The following is a 13,616-nucleotide window of genomic DNA, read 5'->3' as shown; positions in this document are numbered from 1 at the left end:
GTCAGGTTATGTAACCTTAGAAAGTCTGAGGATAAGAATGTGCTGATTTAATGTATCAGTTGCCTTTTTAATGTCGAGATAGACAGCTCCTACATCACCTTTGTATACTGATGAGTTAAGTTGTTTAGTAAAAAAGCATGTGCAGTCTCTGTGGAATAATGAGGCTGAAAATCAAACTGTAGTTGATGCAGACTATTATTTGACTCAATGTAATTCATTAAATATTTAGCTGTAAAATTTTCTACACCATTTTGGAAATATATAGGTAGAACCCTGACCTATAATTGCCTATCTAACCAGCTGTGCCTGAATTAAAAATTGGACTCAACAGTGCTTGCTTCCATTTATTGGGAAAGTTCCCACTATTGATGGAAAGGTTAAAAAGAGCCATGAGAGTTTTCACCAAAACACTTGCTCAGAGGGAGTTTCTTCAAATTTTCCACGAACTTTAACTTCAGCTCCGTGGCATACGATTAGATTTTGGTTGCCAAAGGTTGCTGTGACCTCACAAAGCAAATTTTCGGCAATAAAATCAAGTTTTTGTGGACTAAATTATGACAACATTCCACATAAATGTCTAAAAGAATAAATGAAAAAGTAATGACATTTCACATCCAAATGTCAAAAGTTTGTATTACATCATTATGCAAAAGAAACATACAAAGAAAAAAAAAAAAAAGACAGACAAAAAACAAAACAAAACCCAGAACAACAAAAAAGCCCCACTTTTCTAGCCAGTGTTCAATACCAGGACAGTGTGCTCAGGAACAGAGGAAGAGACTTTGATTATATTTCAGATTTCTTCAGAAACTAAGTAGGTGACAGTAATTTTTAAAGGCTGCCTATTTAATTTCTTCCATGTCATACAGTGTATTACACAGATTTGGGCAAACATGGATGTAAACCTCAACTTGACTAGCTGGCATACATTTCACGTCAGTAATTCAAGTAGCTGTAGATTCTTTTCTTGTAACTTTCCAGAGAGCTGATTAAAGGAATAGAAAAATTGTAAAATGTTGCCAAGATTTTCATTTTTACTCATTGCCTCTCCCTAATGAAGAACATGCAGATCGCTTATTAAGCCCCATTTATAAAACTATCCCGTTTGCAGCAATACACTAGCTTTTATACATATAATATATCTCAAAGTATCTCAGAATTATAAATTTGAATCACCTAATTAACTTTTTTTCCACTTGCTTTTGCTCCTGAGTTAGTCCTGATTAAAAATGTAACTAGAATGATTATGTGAGCTGTTTGCTGAGTGGTAATGTGCACAGCCCTCATCCCTTGCATGGTTTCGAGGTTGGATTAAATAAGCATCACACTGCAAGTGTTCTTTTCATGCAGAATTCTTGTGGGTTGTAACTTTAGAAAAATATGTTGCAATGACTATGACTGTTTATTTTACTTTATTTAATAAAACCCATATCCAGCATGTCTCTTCATACCAGAACCCGCCTGCTTTCTGCCTACTCAGAGCAGCAGGGATTTCATCTTGATCGCTGGCTGAACTCATGCTGATTAGATTTAGCGTGGAGAGATGCTCAGATGTTTTTTTTTAAAAAAAGGACACAAGATGCTTCCAAACTTCTTTGTATCAAAGCTTTTCTTTCCAGGAGAATGCTGCTCACAGAGAGTTGAGTTATTTCTCCACATTTTCTTTTTTTCTTTCAGTACAATAGCGCCAAAGCATTTCAAACTTTTGCTTCTTTGTGTTTTTCTTTAATGAATACAAAACATGTAAGTCTCATTGAACTGTTGCATCGGGGCTGTTTTTCTACAACTCAAATTCACTATCTTTCTGTTCCATTTTTGCTCTTCTGGATAAACCTAGTACAACGTGATTCAAAGACTAACAAAGTCTGTTCTTTGTGACCTGGGTCAAGATAACGAAGTGGAGAAGGCATCAGATGAATCTTATCTCCAGTCTGTGTGGTCATGGCAGATCTCATGTCTATTAAAATGAGATTTACTGGCCTTTTCCCTCTGCACACCATTAACAACAGCTAGCAGAAGTTTCCACAGAGATTTGATGGTATGCAATACTAAAGCAACCCCCTAAAGCCTGAATGGCCCCTCTTTGGCACTGTGCACCCTGGCCCCAGCCCTCTTTCCATTAATTGGTCAGCAGCACTCTTTCATCTCTGTTAACGTGATCCAAAGCAAATAACATTACAGTTCACATTATGATTAGAGAATGTGCTTCATTTTGGTCCAACTCTAGAACTTCTGCTGCGCCGTAAATATAAAAGTCTGTGTCAGTAATGAATGGGTCTTATGGCAAAGCACAGAATAAGTGTAACTAATTTGATTTAAATAAAAATAGTTTTGCTACATTTATGGTGAATTTTTTTTTAACGATTTTTCGTTTCTTCAGACAGTATTAGTTTTGTCTCAGCAACAATCTTTGCAAACGTTCAACATGTGCATGGAGCATATTTTTTTTTACATTGCAGTTCTTGTGTCGACCAAGAAGAAAGAGGGAAGAGGAAAATGACTGGAGAGTTCCTGGCCTGGAAATTTAAAGAGCTAATTGTAGTCACGGATGCTGTAATTGTCTGTGTCTACAGCAACACTGAGTCATTCTTCACAGTGAGGCAAGAACTGAATGCTTCTCTCGGTGGTTTAATTATCAGCTGCCTGACAGGCTCAGCAGAAAATGTTCAAGATGGACATCCCATTCTTTCCTCAACCTCCCCAGGAAACTCCCCAGTAATGCTCTTGAGAAAAACATGTGTAACTGGCTTTGGATGCTGTGGGACTAAACGTTGCAGTAAAAACCTTGAGCAGAAAAGGGTTGTTGATTAAAAGTTTTCAACAGTCTGGTGTCTTGCAAAACACTCAAGTTATATAAGAAGACTGAAGAACCTCAACAATGCCAGTAACAATTCTGGTACTTTTGAAGGCCAGGAAACACAGCAAGAGAGGTGAAATCGGGTCACGTCAAGTCATTTTTCGTTTTACAAAATGGCACAAATTATGAATTTGTCCCATGGAGCTTTACAATCTGCCTTCTGTTCTTGGACATTTGATGCTAAGTGAAAGAAAAGAAAGAGAGGATTCCATACAGCAATGCTCCATAACCACATTTAGACAAGGCCTGTCACAGTTATATAATTGTGTGCCTTTTTATTTTTAAAAGAATTCCATTTTGCAGTTTTTGTGTAACCACATTATAATCTGTTCATGTTCTCAGTTTTTTTTCACACAGAGTTTAACCCGTAAAGGGAGAAATCTATTGTAGAAGAACATGTAAGACTCTCATTTCCTTAATGTTTGTAGGCAACTGTCTTTACAACTTGGTCTAAAGGTATTATTATTACGATGACCACAGGGACATGTAAATGCTGAGCTAGTGACACGAACACATTAACAAGACTGCTGAGCTGTTATTACTCAGCCACAAAAAACTGTTTGTTTGTTTCTCTCAGTTTACAAACTAAAAAGTATGTAGAAGTAATATTGCTGACAACTGTGATAACAGGTTGTAAATACCTCAATTTCTTCTTAGATGTAATTTATTATTTAATTAATCAGTTTGACTGAAATAAAACACTGATTTGTCCAGGGCTACAATATGTGCACAGACCCTTAAAGCAGGTCAGCTACTGTATATACTTTATTCAAGTATTATCATGGAAGGGAAATACTGCATCAGTATTCATGCCACTAAGCTTTATTATACATCAGCAGAAACTATAAGGACATCAGTTCATAGGGGAACAACACCAACATTGTTATGAACTTCTTCCTTAACCAGACGCTCTGCAGTATTGTAATTAAGTACCTCAAAGATATAACAGAGTTCCTTCATCTATGTATTGCTGAAGTGGTAGATTCTGAAAAAGCACATAACATGGGCAAATAACAACAAAAACAACAATATAATAATACACAAAAACTAATCAGTTGAGTGAATGGCACTTAACCATAGGTTGCGGACGTTAACGCATGCGAGAATTAGAATAATTAGTTTTAACAGAAGTTTCTGAATTGCATGAGAGACTAAATGAACTGAAATTGCTCTTGCTTTTCAAATGATAAAAAATATTGACGTCAAATTAATTTAAAAAAGCATTCAGCGATGACCTTATTTTCCTTTATTTTAAAGCTGTCACAAAGTTCACAACATCAGTACCAGCGTTTACTCTTTATTCCTCTAAAAGTGAGTCTCATCCACGTGTACCAATGTTTGCGCTGGACGTACTTCCTTAGCAACGTGTATCTGAACCAGGAAGCACTTGTGTATCCTTTAGCTAACTAGCTAGCCGTGGATAGCACAGAGTGAAACTGTCTGACAGTAAAGTTTGTTTCAGTTTGATTCATGCTACGTTTTTGCCTGTAAGACATATGCCAGGTGAACGTCGTGGTTAGCAGACAGCCGTGTCGCTTACAGGAAAGAAGGACACGTTGTAAGTCGGGATTGTTTTATTGGTGTGTTAGCGAGCTAACAAGCAAAACACAAGACTGCTAGCTTGACTCGAAGTAACTTATTTGTCTGCAGTGTCCTTCTTATCAACCGTGCACGTAACACAAACGGAATAACGCCTCTTTATTATAAAACAACGCAAATCATAAAGTGGCATGCTTTGCATTAAGTGAAACGACTGTTTTGAAAGTTATTGATAACGTGAACTTACGTTAACGAGATGAGTGATGTCATGGGTGAGAATGGGTGCATGAAATGTGTTTTTTTTTATCCACCTCTGGCCCCTGACGATTCAGGATGATCCCCGAAGTTGATTGTTTTTTGTAAATGTGCAAACAGTAACATTAAAAAGAATACAGTGCACGTGAAATTATAGTTTTAAGTCAATGGGAAATCTGTGTAGTTTAGAGCTACTTTGCTGGTATACAAGAGGCTCTTTTCCACAGTGTCGTATTAGACAGAAATGACAATGTCCTTTCCTCTTCCAGGTATGCGATGAAAATGATTTTCTTACCACTGTGTGATAGGCAATGATAGGCTTGACAAATTATGCGGGGGTTATGGAAAGTCTAATGAATTCTGCTGAAGAGAAGCAGCCCTCCTCTCCACTGACCAACTCATGGGCCAAAAAACAGGAATCAAGCAAGAGTCAAAAGCCAAATGGCGTTGGTGGCTTTGTTTTAGTGCATGCAGGTAACTATATATACCATAATTAGCAGGCAGAATCAAGCACAAATATAAATGCAAGTATATTTTTGTTGTATGATATTCACAAAACACCTTCTCACATTGCATCTGCCCATTTTCTCAAAAGTATTTCCTGGTTTTAGGGGGTCATCTATGGTATTTTTAAAGCCTCTTTTGTTCTTTTTCTTTAACGATTTACTTTTAGGTGCAGGATACCATTCAGAATCTAAGGCCAAGGAGTACAAGCATGTATGCAAAAGAGCCTGCCAGCGAGTAAGTTTACCTTTAGGCCTGCTATAGCAAACTGCAAACTTGCTATGCTGCCCATAATCAGTTCATTTTTATTATAATGTTAGTAAATGTATTTCTTCTGTCTAAATAACTTGGCACTATTCTGCAAAATACTAGCTGATTACAGATAACCTCACCATGGACCATAATTTGAGGTAGCTTTTTATAAAGAATGACCTAATTTGCATGTACATTTACTTTAAACTGTAAATAAATATGTTGGTAGTCATATTTTGTTGACACCTTAGAGTCAATTTTTTTTCCTACTGGTTTTCTACTCTTGATTTACTTTATACAGAGATAAACTTAGTTGTTTTCTGTTTGAGATTGTTTACCAAACTTTTAGCATTTCATCCTAAAAATCAATTTATTGGGATTTTTTGTTTGCTCGGTTTCTCTCTGGTCAGATGGGGAGTCTCTCAGAGCACCTGTCTCTGCATATTTTTCTGTGTTTTGACTGTAATCACTCCAGTTTTTATTTGCCTGTGTTAATTTCATTTTACAGTGGGAAAGCCTTTGTTGTTTTGCATTCTAAAGCACCCTTTTTTACTTATGTTGAGTTTTATTTATTGTGCTTCCATCCTTAATATTGAGCCCCAGGTTATTTCCAGCACTGTTACAACAAAGCAATACAATAAAGCGGTAGATGCATAAGAAGCTTGTTTCAACAGGATGCAGAAACAGTTCCCTTTGAAAATGAGTCTTTTGCTTGTATGCCAATGATAATTTCTTTCCTTGTTAAAAGATTTTAGCATTCTTTTGATTGATTTTACGGGGGCAAAGTGAAAAACAGCATTTATCTAATCAAACGCATTCTTCATCAAACGAAAATGATGTGTCATGTGACAGAGATATTGTCACACACACTTAGATGAGAAAGAGTGATGTGTTATAATGTGCCTGCAGTTTTTAGCCCTCAGGCCTGTGGAGTATTGTCATTATCTCACCGGGCAGGTGAGCGGACTTATCTACTAAAAATTTCAGATGAATTTGAATCTCTCTGACCCTTGACCTCAAGGTGAGGGGTCAGAGGTTAAGTTTTCTGAAAAACTTCTGAATTCCAAAACTCAAGAACAAGACGATGTAGAATTTTGAAATTGATCCCATAGGTGTGTCTACTGGGACTCTGAGGGTTAGTGCTGGTGGTCGCCAGTGTTTTTCCATTATGAAATTCCTAATAGTTTCTTTAAGTAGTAAAATATGAATTGCGAAAACATAGTTTTGCCAGTTTTGAAGCAATGTGACTTTTAGACAAGTTGTGAGTCTTTTTAATCTAATGTTTACATCCTTTATGCCTCTTTTTACCTAAACCTGTTAATGTAGAGGGTTTTTTTTGTATCTCTTTAGGTTATATTCAAAGTGTATTTGATAATTGGTTTAAATTGGGTGCTTCAGGGATATTAAAAAATGTCTTGCTCATATAAATAACTGACATTATTGTTCATATGAACTGAGTTTAGTTATATATTTACTGTTTTTCACTATAAACCTGTTTTGTTTCTTTTGCAGGCTGTTGACCAGCTCAAAGCTGGGGCACTTGCCGTGGAGGCAGTAGCTGCAGCACTAGTTGAACTTGAGGTTGGTTGGTTCTGATCCAGATGATAGAAAATTAACTTATATTGACACAGTTTTCAGTTTCACGAGATCTACAAGTATGTTATGTCCCAGATACATCTTAAAAACAAGTTAAGTTTGAAATCCCACATCACTGGAATGGTTTGCCTTTCAGGTTCTTGAAATAGTCAGACTATTGAGGGGTGACCACTGCACAAATAAATGCTTATTGAGACTAACAACAGTGTCAAGAAAATGGAAAGAGAAGACAAATTTTAAATAAGTCCACTGGGAACCTATTTGACTGCCACCATACTCTTGAAATATACCCTCCCTGGAGTGTTGAGAAAGTACAAAGTTTCAAGTGTTTGGAGATGTGGCCAATGAAAGAAGGGTGAAACACAACTGCCACTAAATAAAATTTGTAACTTGAAGTACACTAGTAAGACCTGGCCAAGAAATACCCAGCGACAGATTTTCTTTTAAAAGATTTTATGGTCAGATGGCAAGAAAGTGAGTCTTGATGGACCAGACGGATGGGCTCCAGTTTGGATCACTAATATCCGCAGGGCAGCACTTTAAAGCGTAAAGTGTGATGGTATGAAGTGCTACCATTGCGGATGAGCTAACTGGACCTTTTTGTGTTGAATAGGGACTAAAATAAACCCCCAGTCTTACTGACAGTGTCTGGATAATACTTTCTTTAAACAGTAATACAAGTTTGCATTATTCAAGATAACCATAATCTTTGCTGGCTGTGGCAATCCTCCATTAAGATGACGTTAAGATATACTTGAAGAAAAGCTTTTTTTTTTTAAAGAAGTAAAACAAAAAGCTAAAATAAGCAGAATGTGTATATATAGCTTAATAAATATACATTATATGCATTCAAATAATGGTCTTTTGGGCTGTTCTCAAATCCATTTGAAAGCCTTTGATTGGAGCTTCAGTGAAAGACAGTCTTACAGAGTGAGTGCTTTTAAGGCTCAGAGCAGCTATTCTATATAAATGAAGTGTGGCTACACAAACTGTACTGACTGTTTTTGAATAATTGGCAAAATATTAAAAACTGTATTTTTATTTTGCATTATTTATTTGTTAAACTTCCTGTCATAAGGAAGTTTAACAATAAACTGTTGTTAAACAGTTGTTAAGCTGTTTCTGTCTTATGCTGTTTCATAAGACAGAAACAGCAGTTACAAATTGCTGGACTTAACCTCGAGTACAGTTTGGATGAAGACCCACTGTGTGCAAGTTCTGACCAATACTGTAAAAGGAGTAGCAGTTCTTGTGAATTGTGAATGGAATGATTGATAATAGCAGTCTTGCCACGGCATAAGCTCATCAGTCCTTTGGCCAAATGAGCTGACTCTTAATGAAGCACTTTCCTCTTGATGTGTCCATATTTCACATTACATACTTGTTATTTTCTGATTTAAAAAAATAATTTTTTGTAAGGTTTCCATGCTAGCTGAGATAGACGTACCCTTTTGTGTTTGCGAAACTGAATACACGAGAAATTCCTTAGAAAGCAGGCAATTAAGAAGTAAATCTAGAATGAAATCACTGAATTGGCCTCAAAAACAAATATCATAATTGGATGGTATGAAAAAACACTGGCGTCTGCTTTCAGTGTTTGGGTCTTAAAATCGTTATCATTGTCATTTCCCCAGAATCTCACAAAATGTACAGTCAGCAGAGTAATAACAGTGTGCGTGTTCCAGGGTCTGATTGCTATTGTGTCACAGAGAGAAGTTTCACAACAGCGGTTTTTGGTTCATAACACTCAAAGTGGTGCTAATTATCTTTCTTTGATTGTTGGTTTTTGGTTGATCATTGTAGCAGCTTTCCTTTAGCAGATCTGTTTTGAAAGTATCCGTGTGTTTGTAAGTGTTGTTGCCTAACCTTCTCTGTGGTAAACATGCTGAATCTGAACGATTTGACAAAGTGACATAGACTTACAATGACCAACTGAAGATCATAAAAAAACAAAGAATGAAGCTTTCTTTTGTGGTTAAAATTAAAAAATATCTTCATCATATTCACACTGACAACACGGTTCATGACAGGCACTGTCTTATTCTGGACTCTGTTCTTTTAATTGTCCTTAGGACTCTCCTTTTACAAATGCTGGCATGGGCTCCAACCTTAATTTGTCAGGGGAAATTGAGTGTGATGCAAGTATCATGGATGGAAAGTCTCTGCATTTTGGCGCCGTAGGAGCTCTTAGTGGTGAGTTACTACATGTGTGGTGATACTTGCATAATACTCATACATTATTGTGCTACATGCACTTCAGTCACCTGGACATATGGACAGTAAGACAAGAATTTAGGTCATATTTTCCTGACAGACTTTTCTACTATTTAAAAACAGCTGGCACCATTAATCATTCCAGTGTGGGATCACCTCTTTTTTTTTTTTTTTTTTAGATGAAGGGCAACCAGGAAGTGTTTTTAATATGTTAATGTTAATACAATCACTGTATTCTGTGTTTTTCTTTAAGGCTTTCAGCAAATGCTTTTTTTTTCCCTTCCTTTTTTTCTGCTTTTGCAAGAACTCCAAACAACAGATAAGGTGTGAAAACTGACACTTACCATGCAGTCCAAAATACAACAGATTGTTTTGTTTTTTTTAGCCAGGTCTGCATGATGTTAAGCATTTGGCTTAGCTAGCCAACATGTGCTTTTTATAAAGTCTCAGAATTCTGAAAAAATAAGTTTAAATGGGCTGAAAGAGATTCAGAATTCATAGCTCTACATGTGTGACGATTACTAACAAAAACAAAAATATGTTACAAAGTAAAAATGTATATATTCATCTTCTAATCTGTTTAGTCTTTTTATTGATTTGCCTCAAGGGTCACAATGACATATGATGTTTAAAAAAAATAAAAAATAGTTTTGGTGTCTTGATTTATTCACACAGTAATACCATCGCTTACTGTGAACTGCAAGCCCTGTAATAATTCTTCTTCTTTCAGGTATAAGGAACCCAGTAATGGTTGCAAACCGTCTGCTGAGTGAAGCACAGAAAGGGAAACTTTCAGCTGGCAGAATACCACCCTGGTGATTATTGCGGTTAATGAATAACTTTGCGTTAATGTGATGGTGTCCACCCCTAATTTAATTGTTGTTTTCTCAGCTTTTTAGTGGGGCGGGGAGCACATGATTGGGCTGTCAGCCATGGAATACCACCATGCCCTTCAGATAAAATGGCCACCAGTAAGTACTTTTGCACTGATTCGCAAACATAAATTATCCAAGACGCGAATTAAGCGCAGTTGTAAAAGTGACCCCAAAATACTTTCATTTAAAAATATCTAGAAAAACATGGTTGAATTTCTGTGGATGCAGGAAAAAAAACCTATTTTGTCACACCCAGAGTTCAGTTTATCTGCATACAAGAGGAACAAGCGAAAGATGGAGCTGGCAGAGAAAATGGACACAGGACATAATCAGACAAAGAAAAGACGACAATCAAGTGAAAATGTGAGTGATATGTTGTCAGTTAAAATTTTAACAGTAGTAAATATATTCTTTCTCAGCTGTGTTATATCCATTCTAACAGTCAGCATGGATAGTTTGCTTTTATTCAGGTAGTTTTTCCTCTCAGCAATCAAATTGTCTTTTCTTCATTCCACAGATTTGACTGTTTTACCATTTATGTCAAACAAAATGCTCTGAACAAGTAGCATTCATTATAATAACAAGGTTATACAGACTTTAGCACTAGCAGTTTTAAAGTGATGGCAGGAAGGAACAGGGACTTTAAAAAATAAGACAGATGGAAAAGTAAGAGAAAAGTAGCAGTTTAACAAAATAGAAGCTTTCAAAAGTGGGATAACAGCCACATATCCACAAAATTCCTTCTGAATAATTCTGAATTTTATAAGACATTTGAAAAATGTAGCAGCTAGAACTGTTAAATAAACTTATAAAGGCAACATCTAATCAATATACTTGAAACTGTTTGTAGTATTGAACAGAGCAAGCAGTACTCGGACTGTGCGCTGGAAAGAAACTTAATGTGATGAACCCAAACCTTCAGACTAACAAAGGCTAGAAAGGGCAGAAACGACAAGAAAAAAGTGCATGTGATTATTATATCGGCAGAAAGTCGAGTCTTAAATGGTTTAATTAGAAATCAGCATGACTCCACATATGGCGACTCCACTTGGTCTGTGTTTTTGGTGGTGATTGATGTGGTCAGAAACTCAGGTTATTAAAGGTTATGCAATAAGATATACAGTTCCTATAAAAGCTGTTTACCTCTTTAGATTTTCCCCCTTTTGTTCATTAAAAAAAATAAAATAATGGTCATTATAATTTGGCTTTTTTGTTTTTTATGAGAATTTACAAAAACACCTCTTTAATTTATTAAAAACACATGATTTAAAATAACTGAATATTTTCACCCCCTTTAAAGTGACTGACCTATTTCAACTGAGATCCAGCCAGTTGGTGCTAGCAGTCTCACAATTAGTTAAATGGAGGTAACCTGAGTACACTGAATGTGTCTCATGTGATTGTAGAATTTAGACATCTGTATCTGGACAGTCCAGGCATGGGTTAATTGGCATTCCTGGCTACAATAACACCATGAAAATAAAACACTCCAAGCAGCTCTGAGAAAATGCTCGGAGTTCAGTTAAAGAAGGAGTTCTTTAAGAAGCGGAGGATATATGGCATGTGTCGTCATAAACTGATTAACAAGGAGGAGACAAATGTGAGATGCCACTAAGACATCTGTGACTGCTCTGAACCTGTTGCCCAGGTTCTAATGGGACAGCAGCACAAACAAAGCCAGTCTGAATTAAAGTTTACCCAAAGGCATGTGGGAGACTCAAAAGTCAAGTGGAAGAACATAAGGGGTTGTCTAAGAAAGAGTTTTGTGGGCATCAGACTCGATGCTGCGTTTGGCAGACACCAAACACCACACACGTCTGCAAACACGCCACCCCATCGTGAAGCATCATGATGTGGGGATGCTTCTCGGCAGCAGGCCCTGGAAGGCTTCTAAAGGTGGAGGATAAAAGGGAAATCCTGGAGGACATTCAGACTCAGTCTGCAAGAGAACTGCTACTTTGCAGAAGATCTGTTTCTCACCAAGTCAGTCACTTGAAGCACACTGCGAAAGCTACGTGGAAGTGGTTTAAAGACAAAGTGAATGTTGCGGGGCGTCCGAGTCAAAGCTCAGATTTCAGCCCGATAGGGAATTTGTGGCAGTTTTTGAAAAGGGCTGTTCATGCCTGACACAAAGATACATTTTCTCAGTTCTCATGTTCTTCCCGGGGCATCAAAGACAATTGCATTACGAGACAGCTGTGTGGACATTTCCAGGAAAGATTGTTGAGAGTTAGTGCTGACTTTCAGGGCTCCTAGGAGCACAGCTGAAGGGTGGCCTCATGATGAGCTGAAACGCAAACTCCCTCTGCTCCAAACTCACGAGCAGAGGAAGCAGCACAGAAGAGGGTGGGAAAGTTTATCTTGGTTCAGATGTGATTTGTGTTAAATGGAGTAAAACGTGTAAACAGACACAGCCTGATTTGCTTCATTGGATCTGTTTTTGAATTCTATTGTGGTTTATTTAGTTCAGTTACATCAATCGTCTTTATTAATGATATATCCATTAAATGAAAGACTAACATCTAGGACCAGCTGTTTGTTGACTTAGCCGTGATCAAATGGGGTTTGATTCGGTGATTGATTTTTATGTCAAATAGCTAGTTTGCTTAATTAGAGTTAAAAGATTGAGTCACCCAGTTTTCGTCTGTCTGCTATATGTTTATTTAAAACTTGCATATGGCAAACACTTAAGATTAATAAGTGGCCATTTGGTGCAGTTAAAGCTGATCTGGAAATAGCTTGTACTCTGATGGGGACGGTCCATGTTGAGAATTTTAATATACTTTACCTCCTCTTTAATGTTTCCTCTGCCACTGACATGTAAAATCAGCTAATAGGAAATAACATTATGTATCAAGAATGACTTATGAGAGAGGGATCTCAACAAAGAATGTTATTGCAGCCTGGTTTTAATTTACATGCAAGGCCTTTTCTTTATGGCTCTGTCTTTTTGCCAGCCAGTAAAATCTTTCCAGGGTTGGTACCCACGTCCTCATGGCGAGATTAAGTGTTATTTTTCCAAAGATGTTCACAAGTGTTACAGTCGTCATTTACTGTGGGGTTCAAATACACTGATCATGTATGACAGGATGGTGTCTGTAGCATTTGAAAATAGCTGGCCTTGGATCTTTTTGGCCTCTGGAGCTCAGGTCGCAGGGTGATTTAGGAGAGCTGAAAGCAGAGGAGACAAGCTGATCCATTGTTTTTTTTTTTTAACTGTTGTCTTTTTAGTCCAAGGTGTAATCAAGATCTTCAGTTTCTGGTAGAAGCTGGGTTGTGATCATGTGTAATAATGCCAGTTTGCACATTTACCCTGTAGAAGTTCATTTGTCATGCAGTCTGACTCATGATGGTTCACAAGGAAGTCACTTCCAAAGCAAACTGCAATCAAGGAAGAAAACAGAGGACTGGAATTCCAGCAGCACATCTTTATGAAATGTGAAGAAAGAGTGGTTCATATTTTCATGCAGTGCTGTCTTAATTTTGGAGTCAGTTCCCTTTTAAAATAGACAAGTAGGCAGCTG

The 13,616-nt window shown here is 37.1% G+C and overlaps 1 protein-coding gene across 3 annotated transcripts in view; it reads left to right on the top strand.

Annotated features, from left to right (window-relative positions):
• Positions 1-4,201: 4,201 nt before the first annotated feature.
• Positions 4,202-13,616, top strand: part of tasp1 (taspase, threonine aspartase, 1) — a 30,426-nt gene continuing 21,011 nt past the window's right edge. Inside the window, exons 1-8 of one of the 3 annotated variants that reach the window (XM_084947996.1) lie at positions 4,202-4,415; positions 4,960-5,125; positions 5,325-5,392; positions 6,920-6,988; positions 9,076-9,196; positions 9,948-10,032; positions 10,109-10,188; positions 10,349-10,455. In XM_084947996.1, the coding sequence (XP_084804122.1) occupies positions 4,963-5,125; positions 5,325-5,392; positions 6,920-6,988; positions 9,076-9,196; positions 9,948-10,032; positions 10,109-10,188; positions 10,349-10,455 (693 nt within the window). In that variant the 5' untranslated portion in view covers positions 4,202-4,415; positions 4,960-4,962. Of the gene's footprint in view, positions 4,416-4,920; positions 5,126-5,324; positions 5,393-6,919; positions 6,989-9,075; positions 9,197-9,947; positions 10,033-10,108; positions 10,189-10,348; positions 10,456-13,616 lie in introns of all 3 variants that reach the window. The other 2 variants (XM_084947995.1, XM_084947994.1) reach the window with 2 other exon arrangements.

Source organism: Perissodus microlepis, chromosome 13 (genome assembly GCF_051167445.1).
Source record: "Perissodus microlepis isolate ML-2025 ecotype Zambia chromosome 13, ASM5116744v1, whole genome shotgun sequence".
NCBI lineage: Eukaryota > Metazoa > Chordata > Actinopteri > Cichliformes > Cichlidae > Perissodus > Perissodus microlepis.
Note: the sequence above shows the minus strand (reverse complement) of the source record. Positions and strands in the feature narration are given on the sequence as shown.